The following is a 26,128-nucleotide window of genomic DNA, read 5'->3' on the forward strand; positions in this document are numbered from 1 at the left end:
CTTGTCTCTGTAAACTCAGGCATCATAACCAGCCCCCAGCATACTGCCCACTCACCAGCTTGCATTCCTCTCTGCTATCCTTCCTTGTCTTTGACCCAAATAATTTCTCAGAAAAACTTTGTGTCAGGGAGAGTTAATTAAAATGGGTCAGATACTGTTTTTGTGCAATTTTGTGCAATTCAGGAGACCCTCTGCAGTGTTCTGTCAGCTATTGGTGTCAGCACGGGGTAACTGGGTGGAAATGCAGTCAGACAATTCATGTGATGTGATGGTACTTTCTGTTTTAAACTTTGTTGGACTGGACTGAAGTGATGTCAGAAATAGCATTTGCGACCTCCACGGAAACAGCATGTTATCAAAACTGCTTCTTTTAGAAAGAATTTTTGGGGAGGGCTTCCAGGATTCTCCAGGTTAAGAAGAAAAGGTTCTGTTCCTATAAAAAGTATTTAAAAATCTATTGTATGACATTTTTCTAGTGAATCAATTTGTTTAAATAATGTCAAGGACATGTAGAGGGGAGGAGGGACACTTGCTGCTGAGTCACATTTTAAGGACAATTTTATTATCACCCTGTCCTTACAGATAGGATGGCAGACTAAGGAAAAAGGAGCTGTAGTGAAGTATGCCATTAATTAGTGCTTGTGGTCTACAACAAATTGAATCCAATAAACTTTTGAGGAACCCACCCTCTGCATAGCTTTGAAAAAAATAGCAAAGACAGAAGACCAGAAATACCCTGGCAATTAAGGGAGAGGCAAATATCAAATGCTGTGTGTTCCAGCTTTACACCAGTTAGCTCAAGCGTCCATAAGAGTCATATCCATCACAGGATATGCACTCAGCAGAGTTGATTTGTCTTTTGCCTTAGAAGGCCCCATGTCACAACAAGTTAAAAGCAAAGAAACCTGGAAAGGCATCCCTTTGTGCTTGTCTTTTTCTGGTATTTTTTTCATAGGTGTTGATGACTGCCATGGTTTAAGCCAGGACATTAATCTTTAAGGCCATTTGGGCTGACTCAGTTGCAATGCCATGCTTTTATGGTTATATTGAGGCAAGCACATCTTAAGAAAGTTTGAAGTCTCTATGCCTCACTGAAAACTTAAAATGCGGATACGGCTTTAAAAATATTCCTAATCTGAGAATATCTTTTCTTGGTTTGGAAAAAAAAAACAAAACCTACAAAGATTTTGTGTTTGCTTGACTATTTTTGTTTGCGAAGACTATGAAAGTGTACTTCTTGTCAACAGGTTCTTCACACTTTGGGGTAATTTTAAAAAATGCTTTTTGAGGTGCTATGTTCTATAATTTAAAGGGATATTAATTAAATGTACATTTTAAAGAAGATTTACTTCTTTTTGCTCACATTCACTTATTAAGTTCAGCTACATGATTTTGGCTGGTGTGAATAAAACTCCTGTTTATTTTTATAGAAAATAATTATTTGACTTCAGAGAGGAGAAAATAAGTTTTCATTACTCTCCCACATTTCTACTATAGGGAATGTTGTCTGTGGAACACGTAGTCTGAATATTATTCATCTTTCCCATGGGGATTATTAGAAGTGCATTAGGATTCTCTGAATTTGCTTACAGACCAAGATCAATTTCTAAGACTAAATGAAGAAAAACTGTGGTGAGTTATCAGACACAGTCCACTGTAGTAGCTGCTTTATAATGAGCTTTGAGACACACCATAATGCAGTCTATTGTTGCAAGTATCTTTTGTACTCACACTGCCTACCTTTTATAAAGTAATTAGAATTTAACATGCAACAGCTTTGAAATGTATGAAGCCAAACCCTTAATGTGGGAAGCTTCTGGGATTAAAAAATTTTGCAGAGAGAAATCTTAAATGTGTTTTGACTAATTTCATTGAAGGTTCATCTACAGCATTTTATATAAGCGAATCTATTAATTTTATGGGCCTTACAACTCTAATTAAAGATGTCATTGTTTTCATTTTACATTTCAGTCCTGAACGTTTCTAATACAGCCATAACATTTTTACCTAGTAATGGAGTAATTGTTATAAAATGTCAGTTGCTGATTTGAATTTTAGAAAGTACATTTTTAAATGCATGATCGCAGGCTTGGCTGACTAATGTTACATAGTTAGTTTTGGTCTCTTGCCCCTGTCAGTGATGATCCAATAGGTTTGCCTGTTCATCAAGTAGCTCAGTGCAACAGAAAAGGATCAGTGGATGAAGCCTTTACATCTACAGTCGCTGTATATTTTTGAGGTTTCACTTGGATTAATTTTGTTTCTTTGACTGAATGCCACCACTGTACGTGATCTGAAAGACCAAGTGCTGATTTGGACCATGATAAGGCCCTAATAAACCCCATAAGGGGTTTTCTTGCTTTTGGTGTACATCTTGAGCACAGCTCCTGCTTTAATTTCATCTGACAGGGATCTAGTTCACAAACACATAAACTGCTTGTTAAAATGAAGCACTGTAGAGTAAGAAGCGACAACAGGGGAACTTCCTTCAAAATTGCACTGTTTCGTTGAATGAAACTCACTGTAGGATATAGTTGAATTTTACATTGGAAGTTGCTATCCAGTTGAATTTTACATTGGAAGTTGCTACCTTTTATTGAGGTGATTCTCTCATCCTCATGCAGGCTGAATGTGCAACTCCCTAAATATTTCCTCTGAAAAGGTTTATTTTAATGCTTTTTCACATGAAGCAGAATATTAACCATCAAACTACAGTTTAACTGTGACTGTGATGAGGAACAGAACAACACCAAAATAATGACTAGTTCAATGTAAAATTGCATTTTTTTTAGCAGAACTGACTGTCTGCTTCCTAAAAGATGACTGTCAAAAATGTTATTAATTTTCCTGCCTGACAAGACTGCACTAATTCATTATATATGGTGTACTCAATACTGAAAAATATGTTGTTAAACATAGATCATCATATTATCATTTTAAAGAAGTGTTAAAAATCTGAGTTAATTTTCTAAATAAAATATGTTCAGTGTAATCAGTATATTCTCCATTTTCATCTCTAGTCACTTATTCAGTCTTATAACCTAATCTGATTAGAAGTTTTCTGCCAAAACAAGCTTTTGATTCAATGACACCAAAGATGTCTTTCAGTACGAATTTTAGTGAACATACTGACAGCTTTCTTTAAGACCAGTGTAGACTATGGTTTTCCAGGGATTGAAAGCCTCTTATCATTCCCATTTCACCTACCAGAACTGTAGTCTACAAACACCCAGTTCATATCAAAAAGGTTTAGGCTTCAAGTCTCCCTGCCATGCTCCCAGCTTAAGATCCAAGATCTAAGATCCAGTTTACATGCTCCCCAGTGTCTCTGAAGAACCCCTTTGCCCACTGAGGACCTGAAAAGGTACAAACCTTGTGAGACCTAGTTCTGCTGAAGGTTCTGAGTTTGGGATCCATCTGTTTTCCAAAATGTTTAATTATTATTAATATTTCCCAACCCGACATCTGCTAAAAGTCATAAATTTATTTTCTCAGAAAAATAAAAATAAATGTGTTCCTCCTAATATTTTCACACCTTCCTATTACCATAGAAATAGATGTTCCAATATTGGACACAACTCTGTATCTCAGTGACTGTTTTCAATTATTTTTGAGTGTTCTTTGTACTAAGTTCAGAGCACTAACTTCATTTTACTTAGATTTGTTCAAAGAGATAAAGCAGATTCTCAAAGTTCTTTTGGAAGTATTTTCAAAATGCAAAACCCTAGTTCAGCCCAAGTGTTTAGACTAAGTTTATATGAAATTCAAAGGAGAATGGGAACAGAGTTGCACTTAATTTCAAACTGATATTCAATATTCTGCTGTCTTTTTAAGCGGTTTCAAGATATTAAAAAAAATCACCTACCCCACCTGCTATTAAGGATGACAGAAACAGACTTTTCGGCAATCATTTGAAACACTCAAAAGTATCACCACTTTTTAATTAGTTGTTCTTAAATGAAGTATGATGCTGGACATAATAGTTAGGAAAGACATCTATTAATCCATTCTGTCCATCTTACTGTCAACATTGTTATGATGTTTTTTGTTGTTGTTGCTTGTTTGTATGTTTTACTGTATTTTACTAGTGTCCTAAAAAAAAAAAAAAAAGACTTGTATAATATAAATTAACACACTTGCCTCAGGAGTCTGCTGACATTCATACAGTCTATGTAGATCTGAGAAAGCTTCTCTGGATATTTATCTGTGTCTTCATTTCCATTTTATTATTCTAGTTATGTCCTCGTTTGCCATATCTCCGTCTTTGACATTAACACCTTGCAGTTATTTGTAGATAATTATCTTGATCTCCCTACTGAATAATAGTTAGGCAGACTGTGAATATCTAGTGGGTTTTGTTTTGGTTTAGTTTTCCTCCTTAAACAGATCCTTTCAAGGATTCGAACAGATTGTTAATCTTTTCTGAAACCACTCCTGTTGACAGTACCTAGGTTTTCACTTGGTGTAGCTGAACTGGAATTCTGAAGGAAGGAACTATTCAGTGTGTAATATGATGCTTATAGCTGCATTTACTTTTTTTTTACGTTACTAGATTGCATGTTAACTAAAATTCATTTTGAAAGGTCAAGAGACCTTTCAGAGGTTTTTTCAATTTTCTCTCTTGAATTGTGCATTTTTAGTTTGGAGTATATTCCTAGATGTATTTAGTTTGCGTGATCAGTAAACTTAAAATGTGTTATTTATTGCAGGCCATTAATGAACACATTAAATAAAAATCTGCATGATTTATTTTTACTTACTAGGTAAAAGCACAAGCAAGATAAACTTCAGACATATTTCATGTACTTTACTTCATTTATCCACTTAATTTCAACTCAAGTTAAATACAAATAAAAATGATTAAATTGGCATGATTTAATCTTCATAAAACCACAGCTACAGTCTCTGAAAAGTCTAATGATTTTTTTCTCTCCGACTGTTTTCCCTTAATTTCTTAAGGCTAAAAGAAGCAATAACATCAAGTCTAATTTTCTTGTTTTTTTTTTTCTCTCTAGAAAATCATAACTATATTTAGCTTTCCAGTATCATTTCTTTTGTTTATTAATTTTAAAAGTACTATGTGGGGGTAACGCTTTATTTCAGGTGATCGAATGGTCACTTTGTTTCTGCTTCTTTTCTCAGATTGATTTGATTATATATCATCTGATAAAAACTAAATTAATTTTTAAAGACAAATATGTTTTGTTGTTGCTTTTTAGCAATTTAAGGGAGATGGATTGTTGAGTTGGTTGCTCTTTTTCCTTGTGGGAAAAGAACTTGTATATTTTACTCCTATTTTTCAGTTATACTAATTATGTACATGATGTGTATGTGTGGTATGACAAATTCAGTGCACCAGAGAATAAATGGACTCTTTCTGAGAGAACATATCTTACTTGCATCTGGGAGGAAAGGAGTGAAAAATAAGACAAAAAGATAAAAGGAGTTAACAAAGGTTGACCTAAGAGAGATGATTTTGGTGGAAAAACTTGACTGGAAAAGTTCCAAATAAAGCACTATCAGACATGTGCAACAGCAGGAAAGAATCAAGTTAGAATAATGCTGGTAAAGCAAAATCCAGGACTAGGCATCTGTGTCCTTCTGCTGCCAAATTCACCCAATTAGCAGCATTAAAGGTTGGCTGGGCAGCAGTGACAACAATGAGGTTATAGATATGTCACACTATCATCTGCTTCTGCATTCAAAACTAAATCAGTGTTTAATTTGTCTAGCATTTTTCAAAAGAACATGCAAGAATAATTGAGGCTTAAACTCTCTTTGTCTTTCTGTTTTGGTCTTTTGCACACATACAAATATGGTTTTATTTGAGTGTGTGTGAATGTTTGTGGATTATAGAAAAATTAATTTGTTGATAAAAGCTTGTGCAGATGGTCAGAGGTCATCTTGACTAAGCATATTAACACTTGAGTTTTTGTACTTACAAAATTCATAACATATAAACAAATTTATAGTTATTATATATGTATTAAAATTGCTTTTTTTCTTTCTTTCTTTCTTTCATAGAACACACATGCTAAAACCAGAATTATATGTTCCCATGCTTTGTTCTTTTCTCCAAGGGAGAAAATCTCTCCAAGGGAGAAAATGTTTAATTTCTCCAAGGAGGGATGAGTGTGAGACAGAAAGGGGAAGGGCACTGAATGAAAGGAAGAAAAGTGGTTAGACTGCACATTGAAGTCTTTCCTTACCATAAGTGATTCATCTTTATCTCAGAGCAATTTTTTTCCATATGTTTAGATTTTGTCATATTTTTTACATCATCAGGTCTTTGCTAATTGCTTTGAAAAAATAGGTTGAAAATAAGATTGAAATCTTTTCTAGCCATGAAAAGACTGAAACATTCAAAATTATACTAAATATTCATCTAAATTTGCAGTGCAGTTGAGTATTTTATCTGAAGCAGTTGAAATAAACATTAAACTGCTAGTTTATTGCCATTCATGTCACATCTGAGATACAATCATCATCACACATTGCTTGTAGATTTGCAACTTAAATATAGGAGTAGAACCTGTTACATTTTATATTAGTTGCACAGTGATTTTTCATTGATTTTAATTACCATTTTAATTACAAATTTCTTTTCTAACCCAGATTTTCAATGAAGGTAACAGAGTTGTACATGATACTATGTGAATTTTGATTGTTATTATATTTGCTTTGTAGTGTCAAGAAAGTTTGATTGACTTGCTGAAGTACTGGCTATACATGAATCAAAAGTCCTCTGTTCAGTATAAAAGAGCACCATTTGGCTTCATACTCCTTCCCTTTGCTCTGCTGAAGTACTTTGTCTCAACTCAGTGGCTTTGCCTGTGTGAAAGACTTCCAAAAAAAATCATCGTATAAGAATATGTGTTTTGATTTCACTGAGGAGGAATATGTCTGGGAACTCCCCATACATAAAGCTGAAGCTTTGTGGAGGTGAAGCACAAAGGTCAATAAGGATTGCTAATAAACTCCTTCCCAATTACATCCAAGGTGAAGGTTTGGACTCTTGCTTGTAGAATACAAACACAGAATCACGGAGTCTCTTTTCTCTTTGTATGCAATAGCAATTGCCTTCTAGGCTAATTGTTAGCTGCCAGCTGTGGAGAGTTGCTCCAGACTTAAGAGGAGAGTAAATTCTACTAACTAGAATTCTAATACTAATTCTACTAGCTCTTATATTGTCTTGTGTTAAGTTTATAGACATTGAAGTTCTTAGAAAAGAAACGATAAACAATGGAACACAATTGTTATTGATTTAGAGATAGGTGATGTGTATAAGGGTAATCTAATATTGTGAGATGTTCTAACATTGGAACTTGCCCGGTATAAAGTAACTGTAGGCCCCAGTTGTCATATGGAAACTTCCTGTACTTCAAAAGCTAATTTATCTTTCTTTTAATTTATCTTTGGGATGAAACTTAATGCAGACTCATCATTATAGTACAATAGGCTGATAAGGTTTCCTGTCATAATAAAACTACAAGGTTCTTACATGTCAATGGTTTCTGTAGATTTAAAAACTATTATGCAGCAGATCCTTGCTGATACGTTCCAAGCTCCTTGCTGATAGGTTCAAAGCAGATCGACATGAATGTCATCCATGCAGAAAAGCACATGCTACAATCAAAACACAGAGTAGGTCTTTTCCATTGAAAAAATAACAAAAAAGAAAGATTGTAGGCTAGATTCAAAGACCATAATGATTAAACATCTGAAGAAAATTCTGCTGTTCTATATATGAAGTGATCTTCTGACATTGTCCTATCCATCAAAATCTGTTTCTTTGATCATTTATGCGAAGAGGTGTAGCTCATTTTAAGCAAGCAAGATGAAAATGTGTCAACTTCATCAGTCTGAGAGCTGGATTCACCTCACTTATCTTTAGCTATGTGTCAGGTGTTAAGGCTAAACTCCCTGTTGAGTGCCCCTCTCTATTGCACCTCCAGGTGTGATTGATCCAGACCTTCCTAGGTGCCAGTTTTGGAATGTAAAGATCTGAATCCTAGAGATATTTACCTTGTTGGTTTAGAAGGAGTCTAGAAATCTAATTTAAATGAGCATCATAAATTCAAGGTTGTTGAAATTGGATGAAATCTACCTTAAGCGACAAAATTAGCAAAAACATGGAAGACTGTTTCTTAAAGTTCAAGCCCTTATGCCCAGATTTTCTTTTAGTATAGATTTTTTTTTTGTTGTTCCCTTAAATATTTTGAGCATGTGTCATTTATCTTCATTAAAATATCACCCAATCCATTCAGTGTATGTCATATGATGGCACTGTGGGACAAAGATGTCCTCCTACACTAGGGATCAAACAGAATTTTCTGATGATTTTTTTTCCTTTTTTGGATGTCAGTGGAGAGGAGGCCGGGAAAAAATCCTCCACTGCTATGTGGGTTTGCTTGAATGATTAGCTCTTTTTAAGTGCCTGAATGCACAGATTCACATAGCAATTAAATTCATGCTGTGAGAAATACTATTAAAAACAAAACAATAAAAAATGGTTTTGATTAAATCCTGTGTCAACAATGAAAAACAACATTTTACTGGTGAAGGAGAAGTAGCTTATGAAGCACATTAACACTAATGTCTCTTCTTTGTTATCTTAGGGGATGGATATAGGTCTTACTCCTCTGTTCAGAATGCTAGAAATTCTCATCTACAGGCTTTATCTTCCCTGTGCCACCATGACCCACTTCAGGTTAGATGTCTTAAAAATGACCCAACTTCTCTTCTAATGGAGAACTTGAGAAATCCCATAGTGAATTCAGGTAGTCCCTCAGGACAGGATTTGGCTCCAGAACACTTTGCCCAATATAATTTTGGTGCTAGAATTAATGAGCCCCCTGAACTAGTCTAAGCCTTTGGTTTTGAATTTTGCTTCATGTAATTATACACCATGCTGCTGCTGAGCACTCATAATGATATAAATTTTCATTATAGGGCGTGAAATATATAATTACGAAAAAAAAAAAGTTGTTGGGAACCTCTAGAGGTCACCTAATCCAACCACTACTCAAAGCAAGGCTCATGTAGATTGTAGCAGAAGAAGATAAGGGAATGAGAAAAGGAATTTCATCCTTCAGATCTGAGGCATCCTTACAAAGTCATGTTTCACAGCTCCTTGTTCCACATTCAGTAGAGATGGCTGTAAGTAAAGATCATAGCCCAGGGATGTACATATGTAGTGTGTAGCATGCTCGTTATAAAGAAATTGTGTCCTTCACAAAAACCACACTTGGTTTACCCATAACTATTTAAAAAAGGTATATTGATCCCAAGGAATTCAATATTTATTAATTATTGTATTTTCATTTCCCATGAATAATATTCTGTGTCTTTTACTTCAGACAGGCTGAATAATTATAAGTCTATGAATAAGAAATCTAGGAAATTCTCGTTAGAAAAAAGCTGTGTTCACTTCTCCCAGTGCTATTCAAACACAGGGGAAATATATCCTGTAGTTTCGTTCAATAGAACACCTTGTGAAATTAAAAAGGATCTAAATTTTCCTCTGAGCAGGTCTGTTCCTTGGCAACAATACTGTAGTGAGCTGTGCTGTCATATGTCCCTTTCCAGAAAGACACTGTGATATTTATAATTCTATCTAAGAATACGGATAACCCCCACACTAAAGCATATGTCACGGCATAGCTGTCAGCCCTTGTCAACTTGCAGTTCTTTGAAGGAGCAGAAAGACACATCGACTCACCAGTGCATGGCCCTGATTTTAGAGCTCTGAGCTTTGTAGAGTCTATTTTGCATTAAGACATTTTACAAATAAATATCCCTGTGTAAGGCATTTGTTGAGGTTCAGAGTTAGAAGTGTTGTTAGAAGCTGCTACAAATATTAGAGAAGATAAGGACTTACAGAATTTGCCATTTTCTATTTGAAAGGATCTGGCAGTGGGTCACGGACTAATGCCTAAGACACTGTGAGAGGTGATCTTCTCCTTTCTGAAGGGGACTACAAGGACAAAAGGTAGAAAGTTACTGCTTAAACACTGAGTATCACTCAGTATGTTAGGGCAGAAAGTGTGGAGTGCTTTATTTGTCTGAGAAATGGTAGCATAAATATGTTGAAATTGATGTTGAAAATTGTGATCCAGCAGAACACTTACAATTGTCTTTAAAAGTTTGCTGGCCTGGGACATCCCTATGCCTGGAAATATTTTCATGCAGGTCATGCCTCTTATGGAAATATTTTCAAGCAGACCCTGAGCTCTGCTTCCAGCTCAGCACAAAGTCTTGAGCAGATGCCGATTGATCATATTGTTAGGGCCTGAAGTCCTCTGGGCTGGCCGACTGGGGGATTGCTCCTACCCATAGCTGCTTCTGAAACCGTGTCACCTACTTCTCACCCTGCCCGCTCTTTGTCAGGATCTGTGTAAGACAAGCGGTTCTTTGAGTCCTCCTGGATGCAGTTAACTTGACAGGGAACCTGAGACTTCTTTCTAGCCCAGGAGTATATTTTCAGAGTGTGAGAACTGTGCATTAAGGACCTTTTCTCTGTGTGTGTGGTGGGAAGTATGTGTACATGTACTATTTATTGTAAAACCTACCACTCCCAGGAAATATTATCATGGCTTGTATATGAGGATGAACTGCGAAAAACAAACACCCTTCTTTTGAAAAGAAAAAAAAAATCTTTTGGCTCAGAAAATAAAGATTACTGGTTACAGAGAGAGTCTTTAAAAAAAAATAATTATTATTTATTATTTTATTTTTTAAATCATCATATATTTTTGCCCTGTGCTTATCAGAAGACAGATTACATGTACCATGAATGAAAAAGTTTGAATGAGAAAGTCTGCTTGCATGTTACAACATCAACTATTCTTTACCGGTAGGCAAAAAGGAAGATACCCACAGACTTGTCTTTTTCCTGCTTTGCCTTTCAATACAGTCCAAAAAGAGCCTTTATTTTCAGCTCAATATTTGTTCTTCCCTTTCGTGTCCTCAAGCAATTCTTCATGCTGTCACCTACCAGGGAAGTTATCTGGTGTTCTCTGATGTCTCCTTTCTCTTCTTCTGAATTAAGTGTAGGTCTTTTTGAAATAGATTAGTAAGCCTTTAACCAGGATCTGCAGATACATTTGCACAACATCACATACTTAAGAAGCTTAACAAATAATTTAAAAAATAGTTAATTTTCCATTCAGAAATCCTTACAGTTTGAGACATTGTTTTGTCCTCTAAATAATAAAGGAAGATTTTTTAAGTCTTGTAATGAAATGTCTCAGTTTTGACTGAAGGGAAAAGATTTTAATGTGTTCTCTTACTTGTCAGTGTGCAGACATATGTTAGTCAAAATCTTAGATTTGAGGAGGTTTTATAAAATGTTGTGGAGGAGAAAAGTATTTCTTGAACTTGCTTTTAAATATCAACATTTTTTTTTCCCTCGTTATTTATGTGGGGAAATGAGGAGATGGAAAGGAGAATGTATTTTTCAACAATTTGAAGAGAAAAAAAACTCAAGAGCTTTGAACATAAATCAAATGATTGGATTTGCTTATTGTGAACAAACTGATTACCAGAGAAAGCTATTTAGGCATTAATTAGCAATGGTAAAATTCAGTTCAGGAATGCCACTGTATTTCTTTACTCTTTGTAAGTACTTGTGCCTCTTTACCATAAAATGACCACATACGGGTTGTGAGTCTTCAACGTTGCATTTATTTTGATCTCAGCTGCAAGATGCTGTATTATGATGCAACAGAACAGGTTTTGCTATGGTACCTGAGAAGGCACTGGGACTTTTGGAAGTGATGGAAACTGCATAGCAGTTAAAAAATAAAATAAAAATCAGCACTTTCATCTTCAAGAAAGAAAAATCATGTTTTGACAATGAATTGTAAAGGTGTAACACAACTTCTTAGATTTAGTATGTCAGAAAAACACAGTAACAGAAGTGTGTACTTTCTCAGTTCAGAAAATAAGCAACAGCAACAACAACCAAAAGACATTGGTCATCCCTGTTCCTGTTCCTGTTTGTTCTTGGTTTTTCTCTCAATCCAGTCTGGTCTATCAGGTCTCATTGATACCACTTCTGGCATGTTTGCCCATCAAACTGCCAGAGAATGACCGTAGCGCTAGTGTTCCTTGTCTTTCCATATGACCCTTTATATACTATCATACAAAACCACTATACTTCTTGTCACTCAGATATTATCCTTTTCTGGTCCCTCTGCTGTATCTTGTAGGCAATATCCACATGTTGCTACATTTTCTTTAAAAATTCTGGAAGCTTGTTTTCCTTTTCACATAGCTATGATTTTACTCTTGTCCTGCATCAATCAGCATGGACTGCTTTTCTTTTACACCTCTGACACTCATCATCAGCTTATTCCCACTTCACTATTACCACAGCTGCTGTAAAGATGAAATTAATTAATCTTTCTTCTCCTTGTCATTCTCCACTCTAAATCTTTACATTGCAGCCAGTTCAAGTTGATTCTTTTTATCTAAAAGGCCTCTCATGATTCTCTTGCTCTTTTTCACACCTGTTCATGCTTCATTTTTCATTGTGCTTTCAAGTATTCTGTAGAAATGGCTTTTGCCTTTGTCCATCTCTTCACTGCTCCTTAACTATGGGGTTTGGGGTCTGTTTGTTTGTTTGTTTGTTTTTCCTTCATGGCTGTCATCTCTTTGTGATAGTTCCCAAAGAGCTTTCTTTCCATTTCTATGTGGAATGCCTTTAAACTTTCAGCCTCAGTTATATGCTGCCAGCTTATCATTAGCCAAATAATCAAGGACATATAAAGGAGCAGTCAGCACAGATGAAGAGCATATATTTTATTAAAATAATTCAATTGAAGTATAATATAGGTAATAAATGTATAATGTATATCACACAAATGTAATGTACATAAATGAATAAATATAGCTATGATGAACAAATAATGCATCCTAATGTTGCCACCTAATTTCCATTTCATATGTTGTTAATAACCTTAATGGCAACTGTTATAGAAAAGTACTGATAAGGGCTGGATATATGATGTAGCCTGGGAACTATAACTGTACATATATAACCATGATTATTGTTCTAAGTCAGGTTATTTTGCAGATGTTATTTTGCTGCAAAGTTAATATGAGAGGCCTATGTGCCTCAATAGGTGCCTTGTTGCTAATAATTTGATCACACATTTTCTTCCTTTATAGAAAAAATCCTTAAATTGTTAACACAACAGTTGTCAGCTCAGTGAGGAAAAGCCAGAATAGCTTATTTGCAGATGAAATAAAATCCTGAAAAGGCATTGCTACAAAAAAACTTTGTTCACTAAAAATAAAATACGACCAATAGAAGTGCTAGTCTTGATACACTAAGGGATGCCTCATGGAAATAAAATCAGTGTTGCAGGCTTTTTCTTGTAGAAATCCAAATAATGAAGCATAAAGTGAGCTTTATTTCAAGATATCCTTTTGTCTCGTATCAGACATTTATTGGTACGGTGTAATAAGAAAATATACATTAACTTCCTTGCACCTGATGAAAATTTCAGATTTGACACTATTTGATAGCTCTGTGTAGTTTAACCTGTGTTTGTGAAAACATCTATATTTTTTATTGTAGGAACATGTTTTTATTAAAAACAAACAAACAAACAAAAAAACAACAAAGATACTACAGGATGGTATTTTTCTTCACTGAGACTAAGTACCCCATTCCTTACAGCTAACAACATTTTAAATGGTCACCAAAAATTAGGCAGACAAATTCCTGTACAGGCCTATAAGAATTTGAATACAAAATGTTATTTATTCAGCCAAATGGACAAGCTAAGTTGTTGTTGTTATTATTATTATTATCATCATCATCATTATTATTTATTTATGCATAATCTCGTTAGGTACATACTTTATTAAATACAAAGCCCTTTCCTGTCTTCTCCTGTCCCTTTCTTCTCCATTGTTTTTTTTTCCAGTGGCAGCTGGCATTCATGGCTTTAAATTCATTCACCTAACAACCTAACATTGCAAAGGAAAATATTTGATATTAAGAGTTGTATATCACATTAAATTCACCAAGCCTTACACTAGGGTCTGCAACTCGTTTCCTTGGCATGTGCAGAAAAGTCATTTCCCCAGTGTCTTTTTCTGTGAAACAATCGTAAGAAAGGAAGTAAAGATTTTCAAATCACTTACAGTGTGAATGGGGATTTAGTTCTTCAGGACACTTTTGCAACTGAGAATTTTGAAATCTCAGTTAAAGTCTGTTGTTACTTAATCACTGAATGATAAAAATATATGGAGACATATAAAAGGAAGCACTTGAAGAGTGAAAGTGGAAAACTAACCACCAACAACTTTATCTTTCACTGCATATATTGCAAAAGTTAATTTTATTTTATTAGTACATTTTCTGCTAACAAGGTTTCCTTCTGGTCTAACGTATGCTCTCATCTCAACTTTCCAACCACAGAAAAAAAAAAAAAAAAGAAGAAAAACAAAACCAAACACAAACAAACAAACAAAACTATGAGCAAAATAATGTAGATGGGTTTGCACAGATATTGTTCACAGCCAAAGCAAGTCTGTTGGCACTTCCCAGCCCAATAACATAGAGTAGTTGAAGAATTTCAGTAGCTGCCTTCCAAACTATAGTAAAGGTTTGAAAGCTCAATGAAATTCAAGTGCTATTGATTCACTTTTTTTTTTTTTTTTTTTTAAATCCTAGTCATTAATTAACAGCATTATTGTGAGGTGACTGTGGGAATGCTGAAAGTTGTATCATACAATGCAGAATGTGTTAATAGGTTAGGCATGGCTTTAGTAGTGTATGGTAGATAAAAAAACATATCCATTGTCAGTTATTTGTAAGACAGGAATGCAATGAAAAGGTTATTTAGCTGCATGGTAAAAGTCTTGGACACACAGGAAGAGCTATAGTCTGTTAAATAATGTGGGACCTACATGTTCATAGAACTTTAAGAACATCAAGGTTATAATGCTAACAGTGATTTTTTAACAGTATATTCTGGTATGTATCAAATTAGATAGCAATTTTATTTTTAAATTTGTATTTGAGCAAACATTTACTATTATTAAGAAAAACAGAGATAGATAGACTGTTAATTGAGTAAGTCAAAGGACCTGAGGGTTGTATTAATATATCTGCTTGAGTAGATATTTATTTTTCTGCATGTTATCAGTACAGTTGCTGTGAGTAAAAGTATCTTCACAGGCTATAAATATAAATATCTTCTTTTAAAAAAAAAAAACACGCAATAAAGTTAACAAGAAAAAAAGAGTTTCCTATTTATAAAAAAATGCTTTTATTGGCAAACATAACAGGTTGCTAAAATTTATGAATAAATCCTCTGTTTGTTTGTTCACTCTGAAGGAAACTGGGAGGGTGACCCCAAGCTTTCCAGATCAATGTAATCTCCACACCTCAGACAGTTTCAGGGAAATAGACTTTTTTTTTTTAAATCATTTTCTGGGGATTTATTTCTTCTTATGTGTGTGTGGATGTGTGTGTGTGTGTGGGGGGGGGGGGGGGGGGAGTAAAATTATTTTTAGAAGCACTGGTGCCTTAATCTTCAGCATCTTCGTCATTGCAATATCTCAGACTGGCAAAGAAAGAAAAGCAGCCATAGACTTTGAGGAGAAAAATAAATAATAATAAGAAAAAAGTACCATATATTATTCACTCTACTTTACTGCTCTTCATGACAGTTTAAGAAAATGTGGGTCTTGGTTTAAAGCCTGTGTTAAAAGTAGTGGCAAAATTAATACTCTGTATTGTCTGTGTGTAATTAGGTAACTGATATTGCAGTACCACCTGGTCATCCTGTGCTGTTCTGTTTGCGATTCCTGTTTTTGACTGTGGCAGTCTCTAGCAAACATGCACAGAAGCAGCAGACAAAAATGGTTTTAGTGAAAAGATGCCATGTTTTTCTTCTTCCTTATTATAATTGCATCAGATTTAAGCTAAAGGAATGGCAGTGCTTGTTTTTTGTTTTTTGTTTTTCCCACCCTTCCTTCTTAGGTTTATTATTTCTTTGAAAGGGGAGCTGTGGCTGGCTTGTACATAAGTGCTAATGACATTAACACAGGCAGTACAAGAGAGACAACTGACATGGATCTCATGTTTTTCCAGATGAGGATAGGCATTCACTCAGGATCAGTGCTGGCCGGCGTTGTTGGTGTAAGAATGCCACGTTATTGTCTCTTTGGAAACAATGTCACCCTTGCAAGCAAGTTCGAGTCAGGAAGTCACCCACGCCGCATCAATGTCAGTCCAACCACGTACCAGTAAGTGTTGCTAGCCTTTTCATACTGTTTATTATTATTTCAGTTTGTTTTCAGCATGATCTTATAGCAGGCACTGACTTCACTCAGCACATGAGCTACAGCAGAAAGTCAGCAGGGTGCCAGGATAACTGGAAAGAGGGACTACATGGGGTTCTCAGGCTTTGTTTGCAGGCTTGCATCAGAATGTTCAAGGAAGTCAGGCAGTGGAGGCAAGGGACCACAACAGGACAGGCTGCCATGGCTGCCTATAAAAAATGTGTATTGGAAGTGGGCAGATGACATTAAATTAGGAGGAGCTGTTGAATCCTTTAAGGGTACAGAGGTCTTGCAGAGAGATCTTGACAAATTAGACGGCTGGGCAACCACTAACCCCATGATGTTTAACAAGAGGAAGTGCAGGATTCTGCACTTCGGAAGGAGCAACGCTGTCTGCATGTAAAGACTGGGGTCAAGAAGCTGCAGAGCAGCCCCACAGAAAGGGGTCTGGAAGTTCTGGTTAACAGCAAGTTGAACGAGCCAGCAGTGTGCTCTGGCAGCCAAAAGGGCCAACCATACCCTGGGTGCATCAGGTCAAGGCTAGCAGGTCAAGGGACGGGATTGTCCTGCTCTGCTCTGTGTTGCTCTGGCCCCACCTCAAGTATTGTGTGCAGTTTTGGGTGCCACAATAAAAGAAGGACATAAAACTGTTAGAGAGTGTCCAAAGGAGGACTACAAGGATGGTGAAGGGTCTAGAGGGGAAGACGTATGAGGAGTGGCTGAGGTCCCTTGGTTTGCTCAGCCCAGAGCAGAGCAGGCTGAGGGGAGGCCTCATGGCGGCCTGCAGCTCCCTCACAAGGGGAGTGGAGGGGCAGGCGCTGAGCTCTGCTCTCTGGGGACAGCGACAGGACCCGAGGGAACGGCATGGAGCTGGGACAGGGGAGGGTCAGGCTGGGGGTTAGGGAAAGGTTCTTCACTGAGAGAGTGGTTGGGAGCTGGGACAGGTTCCCCAGGGCAGTGGTAATGGCACCGAGCCTGCAGGAGTTCAAGAAGTGTTTGGACAGTGCTCTCAGACAAATGGTCTGACTTTTTGGTTTGTCCTGTGTAGAGCCAGGAATTGGGCTCAGTGATCCTTGTGGGTCCAGCTTTGGGTGTTCTCTGTTTCTATGATTCTATGATTCTGTCTCCCACTGTGTCATTATTTTATGCGGTTGATGAAGAGAAGCATGGTTCCATTAGTTCAGGAAAGAGTTAACTTTTTGAGTGCAGCCAAGCTTTCAAAGACTTTTTGTGCTTTCTTGGAAACAAAATTTCTTATTTAACACTGTAAAGAGACACTTAATAGAAGTTTTTTCTTAATATAAGAAAAAAGATTGAAAATGGCAAAGCATTATCACCACCTCTTTGAAGAAATTATGCAAATAGAGAGAGGGCTTGATTAAATCAGGTCATGAGGAACATCTAAAATAAAAAAAAGGTGTTCCTTATTGTTCAAATTTGACAGCTTGATAATAAGAGTTTCTTCTGTTTGGATTGTGACTGATGTATTCGCTTTTTTTTGGCAGGAGATCTAGATCTTACTCTTTTTTTTTTCTACATTCTGTATCTCAAGTAATTTTCTGAAGTACAGTTTTGCTCAGGTTTTTGGACTCTGTTCCTCCACAATAAATCTGTAAGCAATCATTCATACAATATTGATTTTCTTTTTTTTTTTTTTTTTTTTTTTTTTAATACAGAACTGTGAATCTCCGTATTTACTTTTTCCCATAACTATGTAAATTAAAGTTTCAAATGGAATTTCTTCATCCAAGAATCAAAACTTCTGATATGCTAAAATACAAAGCAGTCAGAAATGAAAGTTAAAAAGTAATTAAAACTAGTGTATAAAATTACATTCATCTGAAGAGCCCTTTCACTTGATATCAAATTTACAGAATAGTGCAAAGTGGAATTAATTGAACAAGAGGCAGAAAAACTGAACAGACTTTTGCAATGTGCACAGAAGCAGGTTCATATAGTCTTCTGTTAACATGCAAGAGAAATGCAGACTCAAGCTACTATCAGGCATGTTCATTTAAATAAAAATATTTTCTATAAATATATAGGAAATATATATATTAATTTTATTGACCTAAAGCATTCTCCAGTGTGCATGGGGAGGTTGTCAAGTAGAATGAGCCAGGCTCTCCAAAGTAAGGCTAGGCGGGAGGACAAGGACAGCAGCATAAACTGACACAGAAGAGACTCGGCCTGCATGTAAGGAAGCACTTTTCCCCCTTAAGGACAGTCAGGCAGTGGCAAAGGCTGCCCAAGAGGTTGTGCAGTCCCCATGCTTGTAGATTTTCAAGACCTGACTGGATGAAGGCCTGAGCAGCCTGGTCTGAATTCAGTGTTGTACATTTTTTTGAGCAAGAGTTTGGACTAGAGAGCTCCTTAGGTACTCTCCAGCGTGAATTATTTTATAAGTCTCTAATGTGTCCATTTGTACATTCATCTTAAATGCCAATTGAAGTTCTAGATCTAAATGAAGAAATTAATATTTTTTGACTGACCTACACATTCTACTGAAAAAGAAAAAAATGTCCTGCTTGTTGCTGCAGCATCAACCTGTGAATCTAGAGTAGTTTCATATATTGGGTATACTTCTGACAGTTTTTGAAGCTGGGTGAATAATAGTGATTTTCATTGAGTAGAAATATTCTTTTTTGCAACAGTCATAGTGGAAAAAGTAAAAGGCAAAAAGAAAAGATCATACTTTAGTTCTTCATATGAGGTTTGCATTTGAATGGTTTGCAGTTTTAATTTTCTGGTTCATCCCTAGAAAACATATACTGATTTCACAGTTCAGGCTTGTGTTATTGGTAAACTTCTTGAGTGTGAAGGACTCCCATGGCCATTTACAGGCAAACAATTTATAGAGCAATCAGAGAGGAGCCATGCATCAGGTGACATTCTGGTATATGTGGGAATGTCTTGAATACACTGGGTCATCGATGAAGGGTCCTTTTTTCACCATGGCCAAACTGCTTATTTTCTACAAAGCTACAGATTTTGACTGATGTTTTCAGAAAAGGAAAGGTAGTATAAAAGTTACTCATGATGCAATAATATTATTAAAAGAGACAACAAAACAAAACACAACAAAACATAGAATTTTTGGTATGTGTTATCTGCATTATTATACTATGTGGACAGTTATCATTCAAGGTGAATGGCTGAAAGTACCAACTGAACTAGTTTCTTTGACATGCTTTTTACAGAAAGCGTTTGAGAAAATAAAATGAATGTGCATGGGGCTACTTAGAAAGGCTGTTCCAAACCATACCTTCTGGCATGATTGAAAGCATGAGAACTTGTAAGGGAGAAATCAGGAAACGGCATGGCTGACAGTGGCCAGAAGAGACTGCAATTGTGAAATATTCAATAAAACAGTATTATTCATGGCTCCTGAAGGTGATCCAGGGGGCTTAAACATAATATAACAGTACTATCCAAGTAAAGAAGTAATAATCTGATGCACCTGTATACAACTTTTCTTACATAGAATTTGCATGAATATATAATTTGCTGTGTACAAATGAAGTGATTCATTGCAAACTGAAATGTCTTTATGGCTGACCTTATCTGCCATTTCTATTTGATCATGCCATACTGTTGTGTACCCAGTTAGCATTTTTATGATCCAAGAAGCAATGTTTTACTAAGTAGATAATTCTGCAATCAGTATGAAAATAATAGAATTTCGATTAATTGAAACTCCTGGCATTTATCATAATGTGTTTGTGTCTACCATGCTTCATGATGAAAATTCTGATAACATGTTTTGTGCTTACAAAGTATGTAGATACTGGAAACATGTCTAATACTTATCAGCTTTCATTTTACAGTACAAATTATGCATTACAAAATGTCATCAGTGTTCAAAGTGATAATAACACTTCAGAATGCCTATTATTGGTTTCAGACACTTCCCCATGAGCCCATAATATGCCTGTGTAAGAAGCAGAGTCTAAAATATAAATATAACGTGGTGTTGCTTAGCAGCAGCCCTGAACCTGGGGCAGCCTTGCTCCCATTTACACCTGCCAGGGAAGAGCTGTGCGGTGTAAAACAGTGCCTTTTACAAAAGTGTCCTTTGAATCTACTGGGGATAGAAGCTCACTTCTGTTCAAAATACCTTTTTCTCCTGACTCAGATGGGTCTATTGACAGAAGGACTACAGAGCCCTGGTGGCTTTGAATCACAGGGTATTGTAAGATGAAAGTGCTGAAAAGCACTGGTAAAACTTCCTGAGAAACACACAGAAACTGCAGAGGGAGGAGAGGATCCCAGACTGGTCCCTGTTAGACATGTGGCCAGAAAGGAATAGAAGAAGAATTACACATTCCCTGTTCCTTTAGCAAACTTGAAAATCCAGCTGTAGATTTATTTAATTCATCTATATTATCCTGAATTGAATAAAATTAGTTTTCCATACTCAGGAAGGAAACACAGTCAGATTTTTGAGTCTCTTCTTCAGCACAGAAGAAAGATTAAATAATTTTTATTTGTTTCAGCCTTGAATAATGTCTATCTGATATTAACATAATATACCTACATTCATCCTGTTTCCTTAATGGTATTAAAATATAATGCCGTGGGATCTCTAAGCAGTTATCAAAAGCATATAAATATAGTTGTTGTTAATTGTCAAGTAATTAAATTTTAAAAATATATTTTTTTGCCTCTTCTTTCAACCTCTGGCCTTCTCTAGTACGTATTTATCTTATGGAGAAGGTATTTTAGGCATCAGTTATGGGGTACAGATACTTTCTGTTATCACATGCTAAGCAATACATATGGTTAATACATCTCAGTTTAGGCAAAGATGAGCAGCCTGTACCCCTCCTCCTTATTTGATTAAGACAGAGAGAAACCAGGAGTGCTTTTGCATGGAGCTAGGTGAAGTCCCTGCTGGTTCACCTGCCTGAATTGTCCCTTGGCCTTTAAAATTGTACATAATTTGAATATTTATGTCATTGTATGGAAGCATTTGTACTTTTAGGTATTTAAGAAGTACATACATCTCACTTTATCTGTTTATTATTATTATTATTAATAATAATAATTTTATTTTTAATTAAATCGGTATACATTTATTTAGACTTTTAATTTCAAGTTATTTTTCCTACTAGCTATATGTATGTCTGTATTTTGCTATAGCACATGGGCAAACACATGGATTTGTCCTCCAAGAGCCTTTTCAGATTATTTTAAATTTTATTTCTGACAATTCTTTAAAAAGCTGTTTCTTTTTACATCACTCAGTTCACCACGTGTGCTTCCATGAGACATATTATTGGACAGACAATTTAGTTGTGTGGACCAAAAGGGAACACAGCTTGTATGTGGACACACAAAAAAATCAGTTAGTCTAATTAGAGCATTAAAAGTCAATTCCAAACACATCAGTTTATTCCTGTTTTTTAATATTTCCTTTTGTTCCTACAACCTGTGTCATCTGCCTCCATGAGGCTGCACTCCAATAGTCTCTTATTTGTGATTAAGGTCCTGGGCCTCTGTTCTCTGCCTGTGCCTGTGCTCCATTGCACTCCATTTTCATTTGAGGATTATAGGTAGTTCATGCTACACAGAAGGACTTGTTAGATCACTGTCAGGTAGGTAACAGTAGACGCTACACCACATAATTCCACACAGCTAACAAGTTATTTTTGCAATATGACTGATAGAAATCTGGTAGAACTAAAATAAGTTCAAGACTAGGCAAATACAGGCAAATCCTGAGGCCAGCACTATTAGGTCAAGGCAAAGTCTGTGGCCTTTCACTTGTGATGCTACAGTCCTATTCACTGAGCCTAATTCTCTAATGTTCTGAACAGAGAGCAGATACAGTTTTAATTCTGCTTAGCTGGGTAAGCAATTAAGGTATTAAAGGTCAGTGATAGGCACTTACCGCGCAGAGCTGCATGTGATATACAACATATTGCATTAAAAAAACAGGATGAGTCCTCTCATAATCTTATTAAAATTGGTCTACATGAAGCAAAAACACCGATACATGAACTTCCATAAATTCAAAAATAGTTAAGTACAACGTGAAAATAATTTGAACCAGACAGAGTCATTTTTTTCTCAGTCTCATTTTCTGTTTGCTGCTACATGGCAATCTGTCAGCCTTATCCAGCAAGCACTACTCAATATTTTATAGGTTTTCAGGCACCATATGGGCAGTGTATCCTCTGGGTGAAAAGTATTTGAGCATGATGAAGCTTAGTCAAGTACTACTTCCTCAGCACTGTTGCTTCTCAAAGCAAGTAGAGTTGAATTAGCACATGTGATCATAATCTCTTTCTTTTGCTTTGGAAATAAAGTTCTCAAGGTACATAATTGTTTGTATTTCCAAAGGACATGCTCTTTCATATTTCCAGAGGAATTGCTATTCCAGCCTGCTAAGTGGCTGCTCCTCTTACCATCTTATTCTTCCCTTTGGGCAGAGGCTTCAGCTTGTGGAAGTGTCTTGTTTGGGAGGGAATGGAGCAGTTTATTTTTTCACAAAAATAAATAAGTAAATAAATAGATTGTAAAATCATAAAAGAGGTGAAACTGTCTTCCGATGTGCACAGAGAGAAAAAGAATAATGGTGCAAAGCTTGCCCCTAATGTAGAGAGCCTTGCAACAGATAAATCCATGCACAGATAGCTCATTTTCTGAGTATAGGCACTTGCTGATGAAGATGTAACTATTTCCTGCCAAAATAGTCTGAAATATAATTCTCCTATCATAACATCTATGAAAAAAAAAGAAGAGCCAAAACATTTCAGTTTCTACAAAATTCCCATTAAGTGTGATCCCAATTTTAATTAACACACAGACGTCCTTCAAATGCTTCCTGTTTCTACTAGAAAAAATGTTTCCAGTGCTGACATCCTTTTCTTTTTTCCCTTTCTTTTCCCATCAGGGAAGGGATAGAACAAGAATTTAGACTGTTCTGGAAGATTTCAGGTTACGAGGGGATGCTGTCATATTAATCAACTACAAGTCAGTGTTTAAGAAATTCTTCCTCCTCTGAAACATCAACAAAAAAGACAAGCTGATAGCAGACCTGGTTCCAGGCAATTTATAGGCATGCTTGAGTAGCCTGACCCTCACAATATAATCATTGATTGTAAACTGTTTATCCAACTACTTGAGTGGAAACCAGAGTTCTGACTGTGTGAATAATCTACTATAGGAACGTCATTTACAATAGTGCTCTCAAGGGAAACACACAAAAGTGATGCAGGAAAGACAGCTGAGACAAATGCTTTGGAATAGATTCAGACTAGTTGTTATATGCATATTCCTGAACTGCTGAGGTTGTGCTACTTCAAATCAAGCTCTATGACTGTGGGACACTGTGGGGATTTGAAATGCCTTATGTAGAGTTTAAGCCATCATATAATTTCCTGAAGCTGAAGGATAGATTCTGCTCTCAGGATCTGGATGGGCTGTGCTCTCAGACTTTTGGAGCAGGAAGTCTGACTTGGTCACAACAAAATGCTCTGAGAATGGTCTGCAAGGTAAGACTGACAACCAGACCCGGGTGCCACCACTCAGGATGCCTTCCGGATGAGGAGGTTTTACACTGGTTCTTCCCCAGAGTCAGAGGGGAAATGCAGAAACTGACTGTGTGGCTCACCCTTGCCCCCAGTGAGGATCTGCACTATTATTCGGCTCTTGGCAGAAGCATCTTTTGGGGCTCCTTGTACCTTTGAAGAGGAAGATAAGAAATTTAGCAAGGGCTGAAGACCTGGGCTGTGGCCATCAGCTGGTACTCTTTTCTTTTTAACATCACCAGTAGCATAATATAGGAGGAAAGATTCCTGGAGAAAAATGTCCTCACTGCTAAGCACTGAGGATAAGTAGATAACTTCTTCTTTAGTGTATACAGAAAGCTATAAGAAATCAAAGGCAATTTATGAAACCTGATTTTATTCACAGTCTGAGAAACCAAGTGCCAGGACAAGTATATTTAGGGAATACAAAGAACCTGTTATTTAGAAGTGGACTGAAAAGAGACAATGTTTGTCCTGTTTAAAGTCTTTCTAATAAAAGCCAGCGAATATACATGTATATATATATATATATATATATATATATATATATATATAAGATAAATATATATATATGTCTTGAGTGTATAAAGTAAAGTAAGGAACATATAATATGATTGCAAGTATCTTCCATTAGTATTTGTTAAAGAGGAAGATTTCCTGCTGTGCTTGCTTGGAGGCTGAAATCTTATCACAGTAAAGGTCAGTTAGACAATTTCTGAGGGTGAGAGGCTAATACAAATAGTGCACCTAATATAATGATGTAGAGTCTATCATGAGCCATAGTAGTGGACAAATTTCCAAATAGCTGTACAAGGACTAATGGATTAGTTACCCATCACTACTGGCACCTTTGGTACTGTCAGAGCATTTAATTGTGACCAAGTTACAATTCACAAAACAGGTGAAAATAAGGCTTTTAATTAATATATTGTACTTTGGCCCAATGAGAAAAATAGTGTGAAAATATCACCTAAACTCAGTGCAAGCCCTGAATTAAATCTATCTATCTATGTATCTATTTATCTATCTATCTATTACAGTTTCAGACTTGTGTAACTGTCATTACAATTAGATAATGCTGGGCTCCAAGAGGGAACCATTGATTTTTTAGGAAGGTTAGATGCTCTGTAATGAATAGTCAGTTTGGGGGAAGAAAAACTGCACTGAGCGCTTATGGATTTAGCTCTGAAAGCTCTAAGACTTCAACTGTTGCTTGCAAAAATCTACTTTTGGAAGCAGAGAACAGTTGCTTCAGTGTGTTAAACCAGTAGTTTTAAAGTGCAGGATATTTACTGCAAGCATTGAAGAGATGAAAGAAGAGAAGCTTCTCTACAGAGGCCTCTGCAAACTCTCGCCCAATTTAGAAAAGATTATAGTATTTCCTCATAAAATTGACAGCCTGGAAAATAGATTATGGTACTCAAACCACATGGTAAACAAAGACCACCATGGAAGTTCAAATGCAGAAAAATTGTTGGACTTACAAACATCTGATAAAAGCTGAGAAGAAAATGCTTTTATATTTCAATGAGTTGTATGGAGCTCAAATGGATTCCCTCAGCCAAAAAAAAAAAAAAAAAAAAAAAAAAATCAGCAAAGGAAATTCCATTAAATGTGCTGAGAATCCAGCAACGGGATTCATTCATTCACTTACTTCTGAGAAATCAGTTTTAGAGATATTAAATAAACAACCTATTATAAAATCTGCTGAAGGTAATAAGGTTCTTTCTCCTGATGTTTTTGAGTTTAAAATAGTGCTGACTGAAAGAAAGAAAAAATATCTTGAAAGGGGAAAAGACTAAGACTACTTTCATATATCCAACTGTGCTGAGAATTTATTATTACCTCAAAGCTTCTCTTTTCAGTTCTGCAAGAGAATGAAAAACCCTAACTTAATTTACTGGAAACAAAAAGAAAATTGTGTAGACTTATTTTCTTTATTTAACAGCTCCAGATGGTTTCAGGGAAGATAATTGGTGAATAGGCCCCAAACTATCAGATCTATCCAGACAGAGATTTTCCACTGTGGAGAAAGGCTACAAATGTCAGTAGGCAGTATAGTCAGGCTGTGACATTGTACCACTTGCATAGCATGGCTGGAAGAAAGTAGGGATGGCTTCATGCCTCCTATGAGCCTGGATCCTTTTCTGACCCCAACCAGATGTCCCAGGTTAATATTTCTCATATTACTCTTTTTTTGCTGAGATGAGGAAAATGAGTTATATTAATCCCACAGGTACTTTTGGTGGATAGTAGCAGATTTCAGTTCTTTCTCACTTTCTGCCACA

General features: G+C 36.1%; 1 protein-coding gene across 2 annotated transcripts in view; it reads left to right on the forward strand.

The window, feature by feature from the left end:
* The window catches only part of GUCY1A2 (guanylate cyclase 1 soluble subunit alpha 2), a 172,683-nt gene that overhangs the window by 127,366 nt on the left and 19,189 nt on the right, over nucleotides 1-26,128 (forward strand). For both annotated transcript variants that reach the window (XR_005264040.2, XM_038175780.2), the window contains exon 7: nucleotides 16,115-16,269. Coding sequence is in view for 1 of the 2 variants with exons in the window: in XM_038175780.2 (XP_038031708.1) it covers nucleotides 16,115-16,269 (155 nt within the window). In the remaining variant the exon portion in view is untranslated. The remainder of the gene's footprint in view (nucleotides 1-16,114; nucleotides 16,270-26,128) is intronic.

The sequence above is a fragment of the Anas platyrhynchos genome, chromosome 1 (assembly GCF_047663525.1).
Source record: "Anas platyrhynchos isolate ZD024472 breed Pekin duck chromosome 1, IASCAAS_PekinDuck_T2T, whole genome shotgun sequence".
In the NCBI taxonomy this organism is placed as follows: domain Eukaryota; kingdom Metazoa; phylum Chordata; class Aves; order Anseriformes; family Anatidae; genus Anas; species Anas platyrhynchos.